The 23,904-nt window shown below is 36.8% G+C and overlaps 2 protein-coding genes across 2 annotated transcripts; both read right to left on the reverse strand.

Moving 5' to 3' along the window:
- Positions 1-2,534: 2,534 nt before the first annotated feature.
- On the reverse strand, positions 2,535-6,078 carry LOC125260701 (natural killer cell receptor 2B4-like). The gene is made up of 6 exons (XM_048179188.1): positions 5,935-6,078; positions 5,418-5,741; positions 4,675-4,979; positions 4,463-4,607; positions 3,723-3,787; positions 2,535-3,574 (listed from the first exon to the last, which is right to left on the reverse strand). Exons 1-6 carry the CDS (start codon positions 5,972-5,974, stop codon positions 3,521-3,523), a joined length of 933 nt encoding a protein of 310 aa, XP_048035145.1. The 5' UTR covers positions 5,975-6,078; the 3' UTR covers positions 2,535-3,520.
- On the reverse strand, positions 5,994-11,429 carry LOC125260702 (hepatocyte cell adhesion molecule-like). Its single transcript, XM_048179189.1, has 4 exons — positions 10,997-11,429; positions 10,368-10,691; positions 9,909-10,202; positions 5,994-6,142 (listed from the first exon to the last, which is right to left on the reverse strand). The coding sequence occupies exons 1-4, from the start codon at positions 11,061-11,063 to the stop codon at positions 5,994-5,996; spliced, it is 834 nt and encodes a 277-aa protein (XP_048035146.1). The 5' UTR covers positions 11,064-11,429.
- Between the last annotated feature and the right edge of the window lie 12,475 nt (positions 11,430-23,904).

Consider the following 23,904-nt stretch of genomic DNA (forward strand, 5'->3'; position numbering starts at 1 on the left):
GTAAAAAAAAAAAAAAAAACATTTAATGCATTTGATCCCCAGTAATTGCTGCTTGCAGTTATATTTCTTCTTAGTTTTTAATTTTACAATTTTTTCCCTACTCCAGTGGTCAGCTTCTTCCTAGAACCATTTAACAGTGTTTTCAGTAGACATGATGAGATTAATGTTTGTCACCTTTAAAAAGACTTTATTCAGATGTTCATTGATTAAAGTCAGCCTTTAACTTTAAAGACTTAAGTTTTTGTTATCTCAATGAATGGCATAGAAGATTTTATTTTCTGAATAAAAGTGTCTGTTAAAAACAATTGTAAGTAAAAACAGAATGTGAAAGTGACCAGACAAAAGATGTTATTTTGAAATATAGTACATAAAGAAATAGAAAGGATATCTGTGGAAATTATTTATATTATTGTTAATGTATTTATTTATTTTGTATTTACTACAAAATATAGAGCACAAGGAGCAATACACTACAAAACTACATGCCCACGGTTAAATATATTGCTGGATCTTTAATGTTGTGGGCCTATTTTTCTGCTGGAGGTCCTGGACATCTTGATCAGATACATGGTATCATGAATTCTAGTAAATACCAACAGATAAAAATCAAAACCTGACCACTTCTGCTAGAAATCCAATAATGGGCCGTGGTTGGATCTTCCATCAGGACAATGATCCAAAACAAACATCAAAACCAGCACAAAAATGTGTCACTGAGCACAAAACCAAGCTTCTGCCATGGCCATCCCAGTCCCCTGACCTGAACCCTAAAGAAATGAGTGGAGTGAACTGAAGAGAAGAAGCACCAGCATGGAGCTGGAATTTGAAGGATCTGGAGAGATTCTGCATGAAGGAATGATCTCTGATCTCTTGTCAGGTGTTCTCCAAACTCATCAGGCGTTATAAGTGAAGACTCAGAGCTGTTATCTTGGCAAAAGGAGGTTGCAAAAATTATTGAATAAAAGGGTGCCAATAATTGAGGCCAACGTGTTTTGGAGAAAAACATTTATTTCATAATGTTTCATAGGGTCACACAAACATAACCAAACATAAAATAAAGTCCAGGCCTGGTCCTCTCTCGTCCTTCACTGTCGTCGCTCCTCCTTTTATGCTCGCCACAGACAACTTTAATGAACTTTTTTGATCCACATCAAATGCTGACTACTGTATATTAATGGGTTTTTAGTTAGTGTGAAATGAATGTAGGCCTATTTTAAATAGGGTTAGCTATTTTAAATAGCTAAACCTTGACCCCATTGGTCTGCCCCAACGGCCTACTACTGGTTGAACCACAATGATTGATATGTGTTGAACCCCACAAAGCCAATGCCATCACACTCACCAACAATCGGTTTTGCTGTACTTTTGCTAAACAACTGAACTCACTGGAGTGTCACTATTGGGAATCTGTGTTGCAGATTTTGGTGCATTTGTCAGAAGGAAACTTTAGAGTCTAGAAACTCATTGTCTCACCATGTATTTCAAATCCGTGAATGATCAAATTATTTTTAGATGATGCTATATCATTTTTTAGATACTTTCTTTTTGTGCAAACCACAGAAAACATGAGGCATGAACTGAAACATCTAGTTTGTTTCTGATAATCGGCTGTAAGGACAGAATTTTCAAAACCAACTTTTGCCTACAGCTCAGAGGTAACATGAGAAATTTGCAAAAAAAAAAAAAAAGATTTCATTTGTTACATTTTTAAGTACTTCAGTCATTTTTTTACTATGTTGACCTGTTATGATTAAATGTCAAATTCAGTGAACAGTATTTGAGTTCTACTTGTTTAAAAAGTAGTATTGGCCTAGATAAAAGTTTACAGGAAATGTGTTTTGAGTTGCAAAAAATAATCATAAGTAAGTTTTGTAATTATGATCTTTACCTTTTTTTTTAATAATTTGCTCACACTTTGAATATCAGTAGGCTATTGTTTAATTTAATTCAATAGCACTTTTCACAATTTTGCATGGTTGCAGAGATATACAACATACAGAAAGCAGTTACATAAGTAAATATTTGTAATTATTACAAATAAAGAAAACAACATATAGTCAGTTTGAAATGGTGAAAGAAATTCACTTACCTGATCAGAAGTTTTACATTTGTATTCCTACTGCACTTCAGTGCACCTACTGTAATACACTTTTGTCATTAATGCTACTTTAATGGCCCTTATTTGCACTTTGAAATATGGACTGCAGCCCTTTGGGCTGTCAAAATATTATGAATTATTAAATTAATTATTTAAATTAATTAAAGTGATCCCGAGAAAAAAAAAAAAAAAAAAAAAAAACGCATAAAGTTAAAATGGCAAATAAATCCAGAAAAGTTTACTGATTTAAAAGTAAATCATTTTAAATTTATGCGTCACATATAAATCCGCAGCTTAATGCAAGACCGTCAGAACATTTAATTGTGTTTTTGTCAGGAGCAGTTGTGATGCATTGAATGTTGAAGCGCGCAGAGACAATCGAATCGGCAGAGGAATGTTACGGATGATTATATTTCATCCGCGCACACGGAGACACAAGCAGTTCAGCATTCAGCATGTTCACATTCTTCCACCAATGAAAGGAACTGTCTGTGTTTTAGTGCGCGCACAAGAATAAAACTAATGTGCCGGTTTATGCAATTGCTTCATGTTGCGTTAATGACAGATAATGTCAGGTAAAAGGGAAGCAAAACATTCTTGATATTTAATGTTGCGTCTGCTGGTTTTATTTCTTTAACAGCTTAAAGTTTAATGCACGTTCATGTTGTATAGCAACAGGCCGTTTCATGTTTATTTTAATATATTAATAGTTTTGTCGGCGATTCACAGTCTTTTAATCCATATAATTTGTGCTCTCATTAATAGTTGTATAATTTGTGTTGTCATTAAAAGTAACCCCAATTTATATCAGTGTGGTGGCGCAATAGGTAAGCTCTTGTGCGTCAGCAGCCCGCGTGACCCGGGTTCGATTCCAGCCCGAACTGGTTCCTGCATTCAGTATACATATAAATCTGTTCTCTTTGTCTCACTGATGTTCACTGGATAAGTAAGTTACTGGTATACTGGGGCTGTCTGTAAAAGGCATATTCTAAAGCTGTGACTTTATTTATAAAGATTACTTTATTGTAGTCTGTTTAAAGAACACTATAATGATGCCATTAGCACACTACAAGTTACCTTGGAATGCCATTGCAATGTGTTTTAACATCACTAAAAGTTTGTTATCAGTATAATATTAATGCATGTTCAACACTCACAATGTAACTGGATTGCAATTCTAATGTCACCAAAATACATTTAACGTTTATGCTGAGTGAATTCTGCATTTCAAAACTCAAGTACACTTTAAATATACTCTTGTATTTAAGTATAGTTGGAATAGTTACACTTTAGCACAAACAAGTATATTTAATACAACTTTAGTTGAACTTCAGCACTGCTTAAGTAATTCACCTCCTTTTCCATTGTTGGATTTTTGGGTTTTAGAAAGCTGGCAGCCCTTAAACAGAAGCACATTTTCTATCAGTGTCGCATAACGACTCCTGCGTACACCACATCCTCCTCCTCTTGAGCTCTCTGTAAGAAAACACACCACAGATGTAGTCATCAAGAACATTACTGAACATTTATAATTTATTTTAACTTACACACAAATACACATCTAGATCAGATCAGACTTTTAGCTCAAATAATACACACACATACACAGAATTAAAGTTCATACCGATTTCTGTGCTTTTCGTTTGTAGAACGTGGGATCAGCGTATGTGATTTCTTCACCGCTCTGAACTGCTTCAACAAAAATGACAATTTGAGAATTATTGCTGATTTTTCGGCAGCACTGATTTTCATTTGTTTAATATTATAATACAGGGCTGTGGGATGCTTGATTCTGATCAATTGACTGGTTGAAGTGTAAGGTATGAACCATGGTTTTACTAATGAATAAAACAAAAAAACATGAATCATGTTTAAATGATGATAACCACAAATTAACCATGGTTTAACTGTTGTTGTTTTTTTTTTTTATACAAATGTGCCAAAACAAAACAACAACAAAAAATACTACTACAATTTATTAGGATAAGGGTCTTTAATAACCAAATTAGTCTGCATATCGATGACTCCATTACTAGCTCTAAAATTACATTCTGTCATTATTTGCCCACCCTGAAGTTGATCAAACTTGTATGAATTTCCTTCTTGTGATGAACACGGTAGAAGAGATTTTAAAGATTGTGGGTTACAAAACATTCATTGATTTCTACAGTATTTTTCCTATACTATGGAAGTCAGAAGCTACCTCCAACTGTTTGGTTTCCCACATTTTTCAAAGTATCTTCTTTTGTGTTCAGCAGGTGACATTCATGTGGTCTCATATAGTCATGACTTCTAGCAGTGAAACTTACTGTTCCTTTAAGAACTTGTATTTGTACAGATATGTCAGCAGTAGGGAATACTTGCCCTCTTGGTGTGTTTTCCTGCAGATGCAGAAGATCCCGACTACAGCTACAATCAACAGAGATCCAGCAGCAGAGATCAGTCCAATGATCAGCGAGGATACGCCTTGATACAGAGTAGACACAATGAAGGGTTGAAGTGAATAAATCTGTCAATCTAACCTTCAGCAAACTATATCTGAACTTCAGAGATCAGTTCAGCAGATATATCAGCGCTGTGATACCTGCAGCACATGTGTGACAGAGTTCAGTGATGTTGAGATGTCTGGTCTGGTTTCTGATGGGATTGTTGATCACACAGCTGTAGGTGTTTTTATCCTGATATTCCACCTCCAGAGGAAGAGAGAGACTGATGCTGAGATCAGACGCACTGATGCTGGAGAATGAACTGTTTCCTTTGAACCAGGAGAGAGTCACATGACTCACATTCACAGCTGAACACACCAATGAACATGATGATGATGATGATGATGAAGATGACGAAGAACAGTCTCTGCTGATGTCAGGAACAGGCAGACGAGCTGAAAATGTGAGAAAATATAGATAAGTGTGTATTAATGAAGTAGATGAGAAATCAAGAGTGAAAAGAAGAGCATTTTAAAACAATCTGATATTGAAAGAACAGCGTACTTGTTCAAGCAGACAACAGTGGCACTGAAAAGCTTGAGATGAATTAGATGTAATTTGTGAATAAAGTATGGCAATTTTCAGTTAAATATTTGAGAATATTTTTTATTATGCCTCATTTACAATCAATCTGTAATTAAATAATTTTGCAGGACTATTGAAAAAAAGATATTCAGCTGCATATAATGAATAACTGCTATAGCCTTAACAAGTCAGCAATGTTATTTCAGGTCTAACATTATTAATATGCTTATTTTCTTAAAGTCTATATCCAAAACTGAACACTAAAGAAACACCCAAATCATCAAACAGGATAGTAATTCTCTCCTCACCATAGACAGTGAGATTGATCGTGTTGATCGTCATGTCTGTTCTGATGCTGGAGACTGTATAAAGTCCAGAGTCTGTGGTTCTGCTGTTGATGATGGTCAGAGATCCAGTCTGATGATCCAGTTTCAGTCTGTCTCTGAATCTCCCTTCAGCATTTTCACCATAAAACTTGCTCTCTTTGTTTTTCTTCACTTTAGCTATGAGAAAATCACCAAACTTCCAGTCGATCTCTTCATCTCTGTGTATTTGAGTGAAACTAGAGTTCAGAGAGACTGATTCTCCCTCAGTCACTGACTCTGACTTCACTGCATCAGCAACAAACACACCTGAACACAAACACACACACTCTGGAGAGTCACCGGATTTGAGTTTTTCTCAATTCGAAACAATCATTGGATAAGAAAAATAACATCATGAGAAAATGTTTATATTAATCTAATAACACATTAAATCAAAGGACTGATAATAACAGAATGGTTTGTTTGTGAGCAAATAATAATAAGCCATAAAAATACTCACCAGTCAGACTCCATGAGCACAAACAGATGAATATAAACATGTCAGATATGTTGAGGTGTCTAGATCAGAAAAGGAAATCCCAGCAGAAATGGTCTAATAAAGTCTGAAAGTGTCAGTAGATCAGGAGAGGACAGTGCTGTGGGTCTGTAGTGAAACTCAGAGTGAATAATAAGCTCCTCTAGAGCACTTCCCTTCAGAGCCTCTGTGGCTTCACACTTATATGGGTTTATCTATAGACCTATTTCTGTAAAAACTATTACTATCTTCATGTCTGTTAGTAGGGCGAGTGTTTAGAGCACGCAGAAGAAGAACAGTGTCCAGTGTTTACAGTAACACGGGTTATAATGGCTTCTGAAGTCTTAAACAGTGAAGTTTAAGAAGAATTACTACTGACTGATGTTCCCATTCCTCCCAGTTCAGTTTTTAAAAGACTGCTTTAAAAATACTGAAGTTTGATAAAATGTCATGATATGATATGAAATCCAATTCTGAGCTGATGAGTTCATCAACATTATCTCAGTGGTTAGTCATCTCACACCAAGAATATACCTTGCATTTACTCCGGTAAAATGGGTAGAGGACGTTTTACCAACAGAAAGAAAAAAAAAGTTGTTTTTTTCTCACATTTTATATATATAGCCTACTTCATGTATCTGACAGCTGATTCTGCAGATGATTCTTCATGAGCATCTAATGTTAGCCTATTTTATTCATTTAAAAAAAAAATTATAAATGCGATTTAAAAAAAATAATAATAAGCACAATAAATTATTTATGCTTTAAACATGGCCCACTTTTCAAAAGCAAGTTTTGTGTTGGCTTCATAAATAACTTGTACATTAAAACCCCTAAGGTTGCTTTACAAATACTGAAGTTTGCTATAATTTCATGTTATGAAATATTGAAATATTATTGAAATGCAATTCTGAGCCGATGAGTTCATCAACATTATCTCAGAGGTAAATCATCTCACACCATGAATGTACCTTGCATTTACTCCGGTAAAATGGGTAGAGGATGTTTTACCAACAGAAAGAAAAAAGCTGTTTTTTCTCATATTTCGTATATAAAGCCAACTTCCTTCATGTATGGCAGCTGATTCTGCAAATGATTCTTCACGAGCTTCTAATGTTAGCCTATTTTCTTTATTTATTAAAAAAAACAACAACAAAAAAAAAAACAATAATTAAGCATAATAAATGACTTATGTGTTAACTATTCCCCACTTTTCAAAAGCAAGTTTTGTGTCGGCTTTAACTTGTATATTAAAACCCCTAATGTATTAAAGAAAAATGCAATAGTTTGAGTTTGTTTGTGGAAATAATATATAGTTCAGATTTATACAGTTCTGCTCATCTCTGTCCTGGTGTCAAATCGTCCATCATCCTTCTTCCTTCTTGTCAAGTTATTGCTACATTTAAGACACATGCAGATCCTGACAAACTTTTGAATGATTTATTGTTTTATTTCACAAGAACAAATCTTTAAAATGTGCTCTTGAGCCAAAATAACAATTAAAAAATCTCTCCTGACTAAAAACTAAATAATCTAACACATATAGTCACTTATTCAAAGAAAATGATTTCCACTTATTAAAGTCTGTCTGTTCACACTAAAAACATCATCATGAGAGATTAAAGAAACAAATTATAAAAACAAAAGAAGAAAACCAACAGGAAAAAAAAAATACATTTACCTATATAAAAAATACAAATGAAGTTAAACAAACTGACCATTAATCATGGCTTACAACAAATGTTTGATCAATATCATGGTATTTTCTGTTGTCATAAATATAACAGTGAAATGGTGACAGACATATCACTATATTCATTCATACTCCAATAAACAAATAAAACATCAAGGAAATTAAAAACATATCGTAACCCCAACAATCTGTCAGCAAACAACTAATAATCTTATTAATGCTTTTATTTAGATAACACACTTCAAGATCATTATCTCATTGAGCGGGATTATTTGAGCTTGCATTTTCAAATTTACTGTTTTACAAGAAAGGCAGAAAAAATAGTGAATCAATTTACTTTTTTTAAACTATTATTCAGATGTTCAATTACAGTCACTAACAACAGAGACTGTAAAATACATGAAAACAAGCCAGCAATAATGCAAGCTGTCATCAAGCCAGAGGAGGACATACAAAATATTAAATTTTTTTGTTTTGTTATTATGTGTGTGAATAGAGACTATTTATTGCCTATTAAATGACTATAACACATTTATTAGAGTGCTTGTCATAATAAAGAGAAAACACAAATATTATATATATACACACACAGTCAAACCAAAATGTGTTCAGACACCTTGAACATTTCCTTCATTAATACAGTTTATTCAATATATATATATATATATATATATATATATATATATATATATATATATATATGGTAATAAAATATGACAAGATCTCAGAGTTAAACTGTGTCAGAAAAACACTTAAGCAAAACATGGTCAGGTCAAAGAGTTTAAATCATTTTTGGTCCCAGATCAATTTTACTGCTAGTCCACTGTATGAAGAATTTACTTTATTTTGCTATCCTCACTTACATAAATGAACTATAGTGTCCTGCACCCACTAGTAAAAATATATCAAACATCCCAGGTGAAAAAAGTAAATTTCTATAATATACTTAAAGTGCTCTATTTTTGTGCACTAATTTTGTACTTAATATACTAAAAACACTTGTTTAGTACTTCTTAAGATAATCTTAAGAACATCTAAGTGTACTCAACTGTGCTATTTTGAGACACCATGAAATATGAACTTAAATGTGCTTTTAATATACTATCTTGGTCCCACTTTATATTAAGTGGTCTTAACTACTATGTACTTACATCAAAAAATAAGTACAATGTACTTATTGGGTTCATATTGAATTGTAAAACACATTTGCAGCTATTGAGGTGGATACGGGTAAGGTTAGGGAAAGCTTTGGTGGTATGGGTAGGTTTAAGGGTAGGGGTAAGGGTTAAGGGATGGGTCAACAGTAATTACAGAAATTAATTACAGATGTAATTACATGCAGGTGTTTTTAAAATATAAGTATAATGTAAAAACATGTATGTACACAATAAGCGCATTGTATCAAATGATTAATTTAAATGTAAGTACATAGTAGTTAAGGACACTTAATATAAAGTGGGTCCACTATCTCTGAATTTAAAAAATATATAAGTTACCACTTGTAGTACACTATGGGTTCAAATGTACTATAAGTAGAATCTGAATACATTTTTTAAATTCAGAGTTAGTATATTAAAAGCACAATTTAGTTCATATTTCATGCTGTCTCAAAATAGCACAGTTGAGTACACTTAGATGTTCTTAAGATGATCTTAAGAAGTACTAAACAAGTGTTTTTAGTATATTAAGTACAAAATTAGTGCACAAAAATAGAGCACTTTAAGTATATTATAGAAATTTACTTTTTTCCCCTGGGATATCATAAAAGTCTAAATAATTTTTGGTTTGACTGTGTGTATATATATCGATTTGTCACAATGTATATTTTAAGGCAAAATTTGAAAATCTGCTTTAGAATGATTTATATTGTGAAAAGACAAACAAACACAACTGATGAAAATTAGAAAAGGAGTAAACTAAAAATGAGAGTTTAGATGCTGAAAAAAATAATAATTTTTAAAATGATATTTCTTGTAATATCACATCTACAGTTGTTCAAGATCAACTCTACCTTCCTGAGTATCTGATTAATCAGAGTTTGATGGATATTTCTGGACGCTCTTCTTCTGTTGAAGACTTCTGGATCTGATGTCATAAACCAGAACTGCCACAGTAGCCACGCCCACCAGAGCAGAGAGAGCCAATCGGATCACAGCTTCAGTGAAACCACAACAGTGGACTTGTGAGAGAAGAAATGAGCAATGTTAAAATAGAAATATTTAGTTTGTGAAAATATACATATATACAGATATCATCAGTGAAGTACCTGCAGCACATGTGTGACAGAGTTCAGTGATGTTGAGGTGTTGAGTCTGGTTTCTGATGGGATTGTTCAGCACACAGCTGTAGGAATCATCCACACACTCCAGATGGAGAAGAAGATCAGACCGGCTGCTGAGATCAGACACTCTGACGCTGGAGAATACACTGTTTCCTTTGAACCAGGAGAGAGTCACATGACTCACATTCACAGCTGAACACAGAAACACACATCTGGGCTCTGATGATCCTGATGATGATGATGAAGAGTTACTGCTGATGACAGGAACAGGCAGACGAGCTGAAAACATGACAGAATGAATCAGATTCAGTAGAAAACACTGTGATCTTCTGGATAAAATGATCAGCATCATCACAGAATTCTCCATCATTTTATCATATTCTCAGTAACATTATCTGGTGAATTTAGTCCACAGATGTAACAGGATAGTAATTCTCTCCTCACCATAGACAGTGAGATTGATCGTGTTGATCGTCATGTCTGTTCTGATGCTGGAGACTGTATAAAGTCCAGAGTCTGTGGTTCTGCTGTTGATGATGGTCAGAGATCCAGTCTGATGATCCAGTTTCAGTCTGTCTCTGAATCTCCCTTCAGCATTATCACCATAAAACTTGCTCTCTTTGTTTTTCTTCACTTTAGCTATGAGAAAGTCCCCAAACTTCCAGTCGATCTCTTCATCTCTGTGTATTTGAGTGAAACTAGAGTTCAGAGCGACTGATTCTCCCTCAGTCACTGACTCTGACTTCACTGCATCAGCAACAAACACACCTGAACACAAACACAAACACCACATTTGGAGTTTTTCATTTGAATAAATAAATAAAAATAAATACTACTAATAAACAAATAAATCTGCAGAACTGCTCTTCACTAATTTCAATGTATAATTCAATAATGTTTAACAGTTTAAACCTTTGATGTCAATGGATGAGAAAAATGACTAAATAACATCATGAACAAAGATAATTGAGTTCAAAGACAAAACATGAAAATGGCTGAATTATAACATGATGGATTGTATGTGGACAAATGATAATAGTCTTTATACAGAAATGAAGCCATAAAATACTTACCATTCAGACTCCATAAGAACAAACAGATGAATATAAACATGTCCATGTGATTTATATTTTTTGGCATTTTGGTGAACGGTTTCAAATTACAACAGTTCCTAATTTCTCAAGTTCATAAATGCTACATTTAAACAACAAAAAAACATAAATGTAATAATACATTTGAATGTTTGGTAAACAGCGACAGAAGAGCTGAAGGGACAGTCAGTGCTGCAGGTCTGTTGTGAAGTGGAGGAGTGAATCATCTGCTACTTTGAGAAACCACTTGATGACGTCACAGCTTAATGCTCATTGGTCTAAACAGTTGTCTGTTCTATGCTGTGATATCATGTCTTTATGTTTATGTGTGAATTTCCAAACAGTCTGACAGCGGGATCTTTCAACATTATACGTGTATTCATTTTTAGCCTTAATTTCATCGCAAATTTCACCTTTGATTTCATTGCAACCTGCTACCACTCAAACTACAAAATGAAAGTCCCCAGAACTAAGGAAAAGGAATGAAACACTACTTAAAATGAGTGTGGATGCATGACACTTTTCTTAATAGAGTACCCCAGGGATGACGTGTTTTTGTAGGCCAACCCGGAAGTTAGCGGCGCACAGGTTCCCTCCATTGAAAGCCTATGTATTTTTCCCATAGACTTTTGGAAAATCGAAGAAAATAAGCTCTGTGTTTAACAAAGGGTTATGACACTTACACGTTTTGTCTATCAAGATAATCTTTAACACAACATTTATACATTTTGAAGCCTAAATAAAGTCATCAGATACAAAAAGCTAACAGTAGACTATAAACGGACTACAGCACAGCATGGTCGCGGATCAACGTCGTCACCACAAGCTTCCTCAAACTTTATTTAGAAAACAACTTTATTTAAAAACATGCTCACTGATTATGATCTGCACTGTGTATGAATACTTATCCACTTTTTCATCAGAAATGCTGTCCAGATGTCCCGTTTTTAATGATGACGTCTAAAGTCCCCGCCAACATTCTTGCTGTACAGCGACATCAACAAACAGAGAACGGAACAAAATGGATGAGAAATTAATATTGCTGGTCTCCGAACATACATAGCAAGTAATTCCACATTGTGTCGACATTTTAGTCTGAAACAAATTACCTGCAAAATCAGTTATAAGTAACAGTGACGAGGATATTCCGTATCATAGCAACAAAGCGTCTCAACTGAGAAAAAAAAAAACAAACGCTGCACAGTTGAAGCTCTCTCAAAAACGTGTTCTTATCATTGAAAGTCAATGCCCACAAAAGTAAACATGACGAAAAATATAAATCATTCATTTAGACTCGTGCAACGTAAGCAATGCCATATATAAAGTTATGAAACGTCACGTTGCCCTCAGCCAAAACGGAGTCAGCGGAAAACGTCAGAAGGACTTGCCGAGGTAAGGCTGCTCTCTGCTGGGCACATGAGCGCTGAGCGTCCGGTGATCGCCTGGATCTCACAACTCCGACAACGTCAGATCAAATTGTCAGAAAGGCGCAATCTTTATCAATAAACCACAAATTTGAGCTTTAAACCAGCACATTTTCGCCTAAAAAACTCTTAAAACTACATATTGAGATTCACTGGGGGGACTCTATATGGGAAGTTTTTTTTTGTTTGTTTTGTTTTTTACTTTCAATGACTTTTCAGCAGTGCTTTAAGTGGCCCAAAAGAGGTTCCGGTACTCTATTATAGCCTTTTTTTTTTTTGATGACTCCCCTCATCCCCTGAGGTAACAACAACTATTGAAGGGGTTTTATATACAGCAGTCAACAGTTTGTGGACTTGCTTGGGTGTACCTCCCCTAGGGCGGTCCGGGGGCATGCCCCCCCGGAAGAAAATTTTTTACATTTTAAGGTTAAATGCATCAATCTGGTGCACTTTGAGAGCTCAAGACTTAAAGGGATAGTTCACCCAAAAATGAAAATGTGATGTTTATCTGCTTACCCCCAGCGCATCCAAGATGTAGGTGACTTTTTTTCTTCAGTCGAACACAAATTATGATTTTTAACTGCAACCGCTGCCGTCTGTCAGTCACATAATAGGAGTGGATGGGGACTTCGGCTATAGGAGTAAATAAAGCTTGCTTAGACAAATCCAAATTAAACCCTGCGGCTCGTGACAACACATTGACGTCCTAAGACACGAAACGATTGGTTTGTGTGAGAAACCGAACATATCATTTTTACCTCTAAAACACCACTATGTCCAACTGCGTTCAGCATCGGTTAGTGATGTCTGATCGCGCTCTGACAACGGCAGTGATGTCTTGCACTCATTGAAGTATATGCGCGAGACATCACTGCCGTTGTCAGAGCGCGATCGGACATCACTAATAGAGTGCTGAACAGAGTTGGACATAGTGGTGTTTTAGAGGTAAAAATGATATAAATACTGTTCGGTTTCTCACACAAACCGATCGTTTCTTTATTTTAGTTTATTTTTTATTATTTTTTATTAGTTACTTCACACAACAGTATAATTTCTTTTTAAAAGATAAATCCTTGAGCTTTTATTTTGATCACCAGATCACCAGCTGATAGCGTGCGCAAATGTGCGCACTTCTATTTAAAACGCGCAGCACATACTGTATATATACTTAATCACTGTATTTTGCTGTTTTATAAAGGCACAACGCCACATCACGGTTTCGATTTTAGTTCGTTGGTAAAATACAACTTAGAGACCATTTAGGCTTTGTATGTTTTAAATTTTCGGATTATGAACTGTGGCGGCGGCACAGGGTCATTGGGAAACACATGTTTAGCTGACAAATGTGCCAAAGTTGTCATATTAGTTATATCATAACAAAAACTCTTCAACCGGACCGAACGAGAGTCTCGAGGCCTGCCGCTGCTCTGAGTGAGTGACAGGAGGCGCGTCTGTGTTCAGCTGCGGTGTGCGTGAACGCGCTGTCGGAGAGAAGAGAGAGAAAGCGCTGCCGGTGTATGGATATGAAGCGCAATGAAATAAAGCAACTTATGATTTCGGGGGTTTACATAGGCTATTGTCCAGTTTCATATTTGCTCAGTGACAGTCATTACATTCGGGGCTGAAGCCCCGGCAAAATCGGCTGGCGCCGCCCCTGGTGTGCGCGTTTCACACACCCTCTCCGGCCACGTTGAGTTGTTGACACTGACAGCGGCAAAAGCGACGCATGCGCTTAAGTTTGTAAAACTCAAGGGTGTTTGGGTGTAGTCTCTGCTCTCGGTGGGACAAATTAGGAAGCGTGCATTGTGAAGGGCGCTCTGAAAAGCGGCAGCGCAGGCAAAGGATTAAAACCTCTATTAAAACAGATGTCCAAATGAGCGTACCGGTACGCTAAAAGCACGTTCTGGACGCACGGAGAGGTGGCAGTACGCTCAAGAGCTATTTTTGGAAGTGGCGGTACTGAGTACCGGTGCGTACCGGCCCACTTAAAGCACTGCTTTTCAGATATATTTAAATATAGGTCTATTTCATGTTTCCTCCAAACAATATTTTCTTAATTATCAAGCAAGCACATTGAAAGGTCAGTGAACAACATTTATGAATTGTGTGTGGCACAAACATGTTAATTCAACAGAATCTTTGCTTGGAGAAAATAACATGTTTGATTTTGGCCAAATTAAAGATACATTGTCTCGGAATTTGCATATGTGGTGCATACTGAATTGAACAGGTCACAAACATTTTAAATACATTTGTCCTCAGGTTAAAAACTGAATGTTTTGGATGGCTACCGCTCAGTTTAGTGTACTTTGAAAATCAACAATTACACATTTAAAAGGGAATCAAGTTTTAATGCAAAAGGAAGCTGATGTGCATTCTAAAAAGCAAAATAATTTGGATGATAATGTAAATATAATAATATTCACTCATCCCTTTTCTTAAACAGTGGTTAAAAGGGTTGAAATGTGATGCTTATCATTTTATACAACTTTTTGAGGATGTTACCATAGACATGGAGTTAAAAAAAAAAAAAAAAAAAAAAACATTGCTACCTAAACATGCAGTTTTATTCTAATATTGATTATTGATTTTTAATAATATAATATTGATTTTTACTCAATAAGCTGCAAGATTCTGGAAATTGAGAATCTTTTTTTTTTTTAAATAGTGTTCACAATTCTCCCATGAATCTGAATTAAAAAAAAAAGTAATTTACTGATTCTGACATCATGTTAGTTGCTGCAGTCTATTTACAAAAAAAAAAAATAATAATTATTTTGAATGAATTATCTTATAAAAATCGATTTGAATAAATGATTCAGTGACTCAATTATAAAGATGTCACTTGTTTCATAGATAAATCAACATTTTTGAACAATTCTTTGTAATGAATGATTCAATGACGAATACATTTTTAACAATCATTTGTTGATGCAATCTTTATTTGAAGTATCTAGTTACTTTCAAAGGGTAATTTACTCTATTTTGTTCATTTCTGTTTGGGATGGGGGACTGGTTGTCTTCCTTGGTTGCGAGGAGTTTGGGTTTGCTCCCTCGTGAGGTTTATTTATTTGTTTGTTGCTTTATTTTTGAAAAATGGTCCACACATGCAAAGTTGGTTGATAACACAACTGCAATAAAGTAACAGCCTATAGTTAACAATTACTTGTTTACAAAGTACCATGGGAAGTCAAACTATCTACTTAAAATGTTCTTATACCGAACTTGTTGATTCTTGGAATATAGCTAGGTTTTTCCTAATAAGCATATCTGTCATATTAGCAGAACACATTTTTACACATGAGGAAAACTAAAGTTTAGTCAATAATTCAAGAAGATCCATGATTCTAACTTGTACTTGGCCTTATGAAAAAGTAGTTCTTGTAATTGTTTAAGCATTGCATTTGTTACAATAAGGATATAATTAAAGCTAGACCATTGATGGCTCCTCATTGCATGCTTAGGGCAATGTTAACTTTTTTTCTCTTTTTTAAATCTATTGCCTTAATAGATTATATATTTTAAATTCTTCAAGCAAGTTAGTTAAAATGCACCACAATAAATACAATAGAACGTGATAAATTCTAGTAAAGGTGGTCATGAGAAGTTTAAAAAGCTTGCAAGATTATTTTTCATCAGTCTTTTTAGTGGCTGTTTTTAGATCATGATGACTTTCTCCATAAAGTTTTACTACATTCTGAATAGAATTCAAATGAAACCCATTTGAATTCTATTGAGAACGTTCTATTTTATCATAGGAACGGCTCGCGCAAATCTTATCACACTTTTGGAGCACGCTGGTGAACGCGCGTGCGGTGCACCACTCATGCTTATAAAAGCTCAGAACGCGCTATATATACAATTAATTAACAGCCTGATTCTATGTTTCGGTGTGGTGGTTAGATCGAGTACCAGCAACATGTGAGAAGTGACAAAGCGTGGGTACGCTACAGATTAAAGTGCCGGTGCGTACCGGCCCACTTCGAGCACTGAGTAAAGGCCCTTTCACACAGGACGCGGTAAGCGCTGCGCTGCGCTATGAAACCCATTTGTTTCAATGGCTTGTGCCACGCGAGGACTGCATCGACCAAAGCGCAGACGCAGCGGAGCGCAGCTTGCGCGCACGCCGCGGTCAAAGTTCAAAATAGTTTAACTTTTGCCGCTGCGCTCTGTGACGATTACCCGCGCGACCAATAGCATCGGGGCATCCAAACAATCGGAAAGCAGAATGGATGAACAGCAATTTACTGTGTTGGAATTTCCAGAGCTATACAAGTTTGCTGGTCGTATAGAGACATCGGGAGAAAAGCTGTGTCATGAAGACATGACAGACAATTCTTAGCACGGGACATATACTTTGCTGCTGACCGAAAGGTGGAACAACAATCAAATGATTAGATGATTAGAACTCCCGATACAAGTTTGGAAAACTCCAACTAATGTGCTCTGGCCAGCGCAGCGCAAATCGCTTTGTATCTGAAGAGCTGCACTGAACCCAGCGGCGAGCGCAGCGCATACCGCGTCCTGTGTGAAAGGGCCTTAAGATCGCGTGGGTGTTTGAATTCAGATTGCAATCTTTTTATGAATAATCATGCAATTTTATTGCGCTGTTTTTGCGCTGAATCGGTTTCATTTTCGTAGGCTATTGAGTGAATAAATACAGAAATCTCTTCATTTCTATTAAAAAAAAAAAAAAATCGAACCAATTTGAACTGGAACGCCGTCCCCCTTGAAATTCCCCGCGTTACCCCCCATTTCCACCCCTAATATGTTTAAATTATGCGGGGTTTCTCCAAGCTGTAACCTCCCTCCCTCGCTTTCTCGTGAAGCCAATACGGAAATAACTTAAACTGCGATTCATCGACTGGCCGCTAGGGACAGGCTGCAAAGGGGAGCAGAATCTCATTGACCGTAATGTTAAAACAGCCAAGTTTACAGCAGAAATAAAAAACATGTTTACACTCTGGTTCAAACTGTGTTTTGGTCTATACTGCTAATTTTGCCCTTCATGACAACTCTGAGTGGGATGAATTTTTTTTATAACTCATCCATTTAAATTATATTCAGCCTTAAAGTTCTGCATAATTAAGGGCGTGGTCACTTGAGTGACAGGTGGATCGCGCTGCTATCTGTGTGCTGTCATGTTACCTCAGCAGCTAATTTCAGCCACTGAATTTGGCATCTCAGCCGTATTTGTGCCTTTTTTCTGTATTATTTTATACAATATATGGCTTGCTGCATACTCGAGACAGATGTCAGTCTGTGTACAGATCGTCGTGGCATTGGCTAAAAGTTTTGTTCCTGAGATTTACTACAATGACAATACCAGGATATACAACTCCGACAGCACTGCTTGGATATAACTAAAACTGCTGCACTATTTAGAAAAATTATACTTTGGGAACGTGCTCATTAGTTTGAGAGAACATTTGAGAGTTATACAGATATCTGGTACCTTTATAGAGTTTTACATTATGAACGCTGCTCAGATTGCATCCTTTCTTGAAGAACGATGATGGAGAGCAAATCATTCCGAAGATATGTAATTCAAACGATGGATAATATATAAAGATTTCATGGATTTAACGCTTTCATGAACAAAAAGTAGTTTTTTTATGTTTTGAAATGGACATGTTACCCACTCAAGTGCAACGGATTGGATTCATCTCGCGATCTCTATTTCATTAAAGGTATGAAGTCCCAGTTGATTTTTTTGTGTTATTTGCACAACTAACAAAAATTAATTAGCCTACTGGTGTTAGAGCATCTATAACGTTATCTTAAAAAACACCGTAGATTGACAGTAAACCTTTAATACTTTCTAATGATATTGTTATCTTTATTAATATTTTTAGATAGTATCTAAGATAGATAACTAGGCGGGCATGGTTTCAGCAACCAGTCGCATGGACTCCCATTTTCAGTTATCCGGGAGTGACGTGCGGTGACGCGCAGCTAAGATGGCAGCGGCCTCATTTTCATGTCAAAGGCCCTGTCCCAAATGGCGCACTTCATGTGGACTTTCGGTCTCGTGGACTTAAATTGCGTGTGCTCGCCGAGTCTATGAGTCCGTAGGCCATCCCATTCAGCATTTTAAAGCTCTGAAGTGTGCTCAGCAGCGCCCCCTTTGTACCCTTGAAGGGGTCTTCCGCGAAGCCCGCATAGATGCAGGCTCCGCACACTTTAACTACCCAGGAATCCTTGCGAAAGGCCAATCAGACAACGGATGGGAGGAGATTTCGCTCAAGAGCAATTGATGACATGGCTGAGAAGAAAATATTTAAGTGTAGGTATCATTACGGTTTTATGACCCAGGTGTACATTTTGTTACCTACAGTTTATACAAACATTATGGTCATCGACCAGTGGTTGATATCTCAAACATAATAGCGCATTGAATAATACAATTGCATTATGATTCATTAAATAAATAGAACCGAATGTCAGGGCTTTACTGAGTCATATGTAAACCTAGTATTTATATTTAAACCTGTAAATTCATCTGAAACTCACGCAAATGTTTATTATGTGTTAAAATTGTAATCTTAGCTCAAATGGAACATTATATATTATTACAACTGTATACATTATTTAAATAAGCATGTATATATCGTCTAATGCCCAGGTGGCATAAGCAAAAGCAGGCTGTGTAGTTGACATGGAGATAATATTTAGCAAAAGAAAAGAAACCTGTTCTCGATGCTAAATATTATAATATTTGTATAAGATATTTGTGATATACAGGGTTCCCTTACCGAGGTCAGAAAATGTAGTTTGCTAGGGGGGTACGGGGGCATGCTCCCCCGAGAAAATTTAGATTTCCTTGGTGTACATGGGTGTGTCTCATACGTTCTGAAAAGTGAAGCTGCGGGCTCTTTGATCGCCCCCTGGAGGCTGGATGCAGTACAGGTCATAAACCCCGCCCTCTCAATGCAGTCGAATGAGACTTCAGTGAAAACTTAAAAATAAATTCTGCTTCAAATAAAACTTTCTGAAAGATGGTTTTGGTCATTTAAGGTAGTTGTTATCACACTGATATATATTCAATTGTTCGTTTTTGTGATGATTTAGATTTTAGCTAGCAATTTGATGCTATAAAAACGGGGCGTGTCGTCATGATTCGAAGTTGATTGACAGCTTGTCTGAGGACTGTCGGAGCTTCGAGGGGAGATTGAAGATGTATTAAAGGTACAATTTGTGATATTTTTTTCCGCTAGAGGTCGCTAGAAGCCTATTCAAAACAAAGGCGTAGTTTGATGACGCCAAGTTTTAGAGCGGAAACTTGGGACATGTGGTCTCCATCTCAACGGACGGTGCAAAAGAATAGGGTTTGGAGTCTGGAAGAACTCATGTTCGTGGATGCGATTATTAACGTTACTGTAGTATGAAGCAGAGCAGGACCGAGTGTTGTGGAGCTGAACGAGGAGCTGGAGCGATTGATCAACACACGCCTCACGAGCAGCGGGACTTTTATTATGACACAGTCGCCGGCGCCGCTTCCGCTTTCCGGTCATGAGTTTACGGGAGCTGTCCTTGTCGACAGAACCAGCGGCAGATGGTAAACAGTAATTAAGTTCCATAAATAAGTAACACAATCCACCATAAAATGTGCAAGAAGTAAATAAGGAACTGCTTGAAGCAAGCTAGTGGTTTGCTGGACGCTGGACACTACTTCCGCATTTGTCCACGGCACTGTTGTCATGTGGTTTCTACGTCAGTAAAGGCGGTAACAAAGGGTAACTGACGTCATTGACAGGCGACTGCACTGTCCCGTGTCACTGTTTAGAATGGGGATTTTCTCATGATTTACAAGTAGTTGAAAACATTAGAGATATTGTTTGTAATCAGCTGGACAAAATATATAACACTAGCCTAGTGTTTTTTGGATATTTTACTGCAAAAATTTTACATATTGTACCTTTAACTAACTGTTAATTTTCGATTTCTTTGTTATTTAACACCAACAAAATGAGTTGTTCAGCAGTAAACTGTACTAACCGACCTACAGGATCTGACGGATCACTGAACTTTTTTTCTGTAACATCAAATGTGGGCGTTATAAGCTAATTAATAAATGTTATTAGTTAAGATAACACACCTAATGTTAACCATGTCGGGAAAAAGCAGGTGATCGTTATCTGGCAGTTACTTATTATTTTTATGGGTATAAAATAATAATTAGCAGGGCAAAACTAATGATAGCTTACTCTAATTACAGCAATCGATCTCCTGTAACGTTAGTTGAACTTGATTTAAAATGGCAGGACCGTTTCTGACGATTTAGAGTTGTTTCTAGTGGCATATTATATTGATTTTATCTACTGAATTTGCTGTTTCAAAAATATTATTGCTCTAGAAACAGAATAGCCTATTATTTTATAGGTAGACTTTTAAATTGTGTATAATTTTTATAGTCTATTTAAAATACATGAATGATGACGCAGTCGTCTGGGCGGAAGTTTGATATCGCGACTCCGCCTCCGGCTCCACTGACGATTCCTTCTGCGCATGCCCAGGCTCCAAACTTTTTTTTTTTGACGTATTGCGTAACGTGTCAGCACCCATTCATCAGCCCATTTTGGCTTCAGTTCAATACAATGGAAGGAAGCGGCGTCCCGTCGTCCATCTTTTTTTACAGTCTATGGTGTACATATGTGCATTAAGACGTTTCAAGGCCAACAAATTGGATAACAATAGTTTTAAAACCATGTCAACAAGTATGCATGCACAGTTTTGAGGCAGCTTTAATCGCATGTGTGGTAATTTCATGACTTCACTTACAACAGAATAATGACGGTCATTGCTTGTAGTTTCTTTTGCGCTTTATTTAAGCTATAATAAAGTAGTTATGCAGCGCGCGCCGGTGCATTTGCGCATGCAATTTTTGAGTATGCGCCGCGAGCACAGTATAACGGCTGATTGGACAGTCATGTTAATTTTTCTGAGTTTTACCGACATAGCCTGACAACATCTCATCTGACCTCAGTTCACTGTTGTTCAACTGAAGCTCCCTCGTCGTTATCTTTTCCTCGCTCGTTTGACTTGCGCTAAGGCAAAGCCGGAATGCGCGTCTGAAAAGCGTCCCATTTGTTGTGGTCGAAAAAGAGACAGTTTTATATAAACGCAGCGTTTTACAGGGCGATGTTTTAAAAAAAGATTTTTATTTTTGGTATTTTATACTCTGTTGGTGGTTTGTGGAGTAGCATCACCCGGGGGTGGGGGTGGTGGGGGGGGGGGGGGTGATGCTACTCCACAAACCCCCCATCCCCCCTACAAATCGCAGCCTGGTGATATACAACAACAACAACAATAGGCAGCATATTCCCCGAACCTGCAGCTCCTGTCAAAAAACAGCCAGACCGTTATTTCCGGCGTGACGATCGAGTCTGTCCCAAAAATATTTGAATACCATTAAAAATTTTAACGTTCCACTTAATGGCAGAAACAAAACAAAAGGTAAGCAAGAATCCGTATTAATTTCAGTACGAGTAATAGACATAGACAGTAAAAGAAATGGACACAGCGACCCCATTGGAACTCAATTGAGACAAGTGAAGCCCATTTTTAGCGATTTTTAGCGCTTCCGTTTCTGACGCGCAGACTCACACTAAGCTTGATGACGTCCGCAACCTGTCTGACAGATGTAAATCTTCTAGTAGCTGTGCGTGCAAACTGCCATCGTTAATCTTGCAGAGACGGCGAGCTTGAGCGGGGAGTTCTTTGGCGTGAGTGAGCAGGATTAAGTATTCTGATTAATTATTTTGTATAGTATTTTAAAATGTAACGCCAGTACGCCATATTAAGTTAATGCATACTATTGCCTGCGAGCTTCTCCTCCTGTCTGTACGGTAATTTCTCTACTGTGCGACAGAGAGTCGAGTGGTTATGACGCAATCGTTAGCCTATTTTTACAAAAACTGTTTCTACGGGGCCATAATGTAACATAGAAGGTAATGGAGCCCTTTATACATTGTCGTGTATCTTTAGAAATAAATAATGGACAAATGGAGTCTTTAAACGCCTCAGATGTAAAGTTATTCACTGTCAAAGTGACGCCAAAATGAATGGGAGTCAATGGGATGCTAACGCAAGTGAAGTTCTGCTACAAGATGGCGGCACGCGGCCGACTTCAACTTCCGGTCGACTTCCTTCCCGCTTGGTAATAGAGGGCGATCCTGTCAGGATCCTTGAAAGGAAGCAAGGAAAGGAAACGAGGATGCACAAATAAGAATTGAGAAGCACCCAGTGACCCTGCGTCCTGAGCTGTGTCCCAATTCAGGGGCCGCGCACTTCGAAGTGCATGAAAGGGGTGGGGTTTTGGAGTGGAGGGTTGCCAGGTCTGCGTAACAAAACCATCCCAAAAGTAGTGTAGTCACAGCACAAGTGTAAAAGTATCCCAATCCCAGACCTGGCAACAATGAGCTGAGTGTCGTTACATGGCTAGTGGCTGTGTGACAGACAGCTGACAGTTGACGTTTATGTGTGCATTTTAAAGTTTATGACTTTCTATTGGGTTTTGACATGCTTCACTGCTGGCGACGACGGCAAAATAGGCCTATGTATGGTTAAACTATGTACCTAATTAACGTTAGCAACTAGTTAACCTTGTTTGTTTTTTATGTTAAATTATGTTAAATTTATTAACTGTGAAAACATATACATTCATATTTGTACATTTACTCTGTATTTAAGTCTGTATTTAAAGTACAGTACTTTAGGATTTTATTCAACTGCACTCCATCTCAGTTGTTGTTTATGATGTTCAGCCTAAGTTTTGTTGTAAACAGTTTTAAAGGTACTCTATGTAATGTATAGAACGATGTATTTTAATTTAAAAATATTGAATTTACCTGATGAAAAAATGATTGTATATGTTGTACAGGCTCCTATGTATAATGTTTCATGTAAAATTATAAGTTGCATAAAAGAAATAAACAGTGAACAGAACAATTCTTTTATTTACAGACGTGAACATGCGTAAAAAAAATAAATTATCAAACAAATTATAGTAACAGAAATTACTCTGGCTCATTTACAAATAAATTACTTTACAAATATAATGTATACAACTTATGCATTTCATTTTTAACTTACATCACAAAAATAAGCTGTACAGAAATTAGGCTGTTTCATTGACAAAGTGACATTTAAATAATATTTATATGCACTATATTCTGTTCTTGAGAAAAGTGGGGGGAAAGCAGCCTTTGAAGTGCGATTCACCGCGGCGCGAGGAGGGATGACGTAATTCGAGAGCGACTTCAAGTGCACCCTCTCTGTTTCCCAGTGTAATGGCCCTGTCCCAAATGGCACACTCCGGACTTGTGGGACTTCCTCAGAGTCCACACTTTGGTGACGTCATGTAGTGCAGACCTATAGGGCCCTTGGCGCGAGTCCACGAGGGCGCATTGAGAGGTATTTTTGGGACAGACTCGATCGTCACGCCGGAAATAACGGTCTGGTTGT

This window comes from Megalobrama amblycephala, linkage group LG24 (assembly GCF_018812025.1).
Source record: "Megalobrama amblycephala isolate DHTTF-2021 linkage group LG24, ASM1881202v1, whole genome shotgun sequence".
Lineage (NCBI taxonomy): Eukaryota > Metazoa > Chordata > Actinopteri > Cypriniformes > Xenocyprididae > Megalobrama > Megalobrama amblycephala.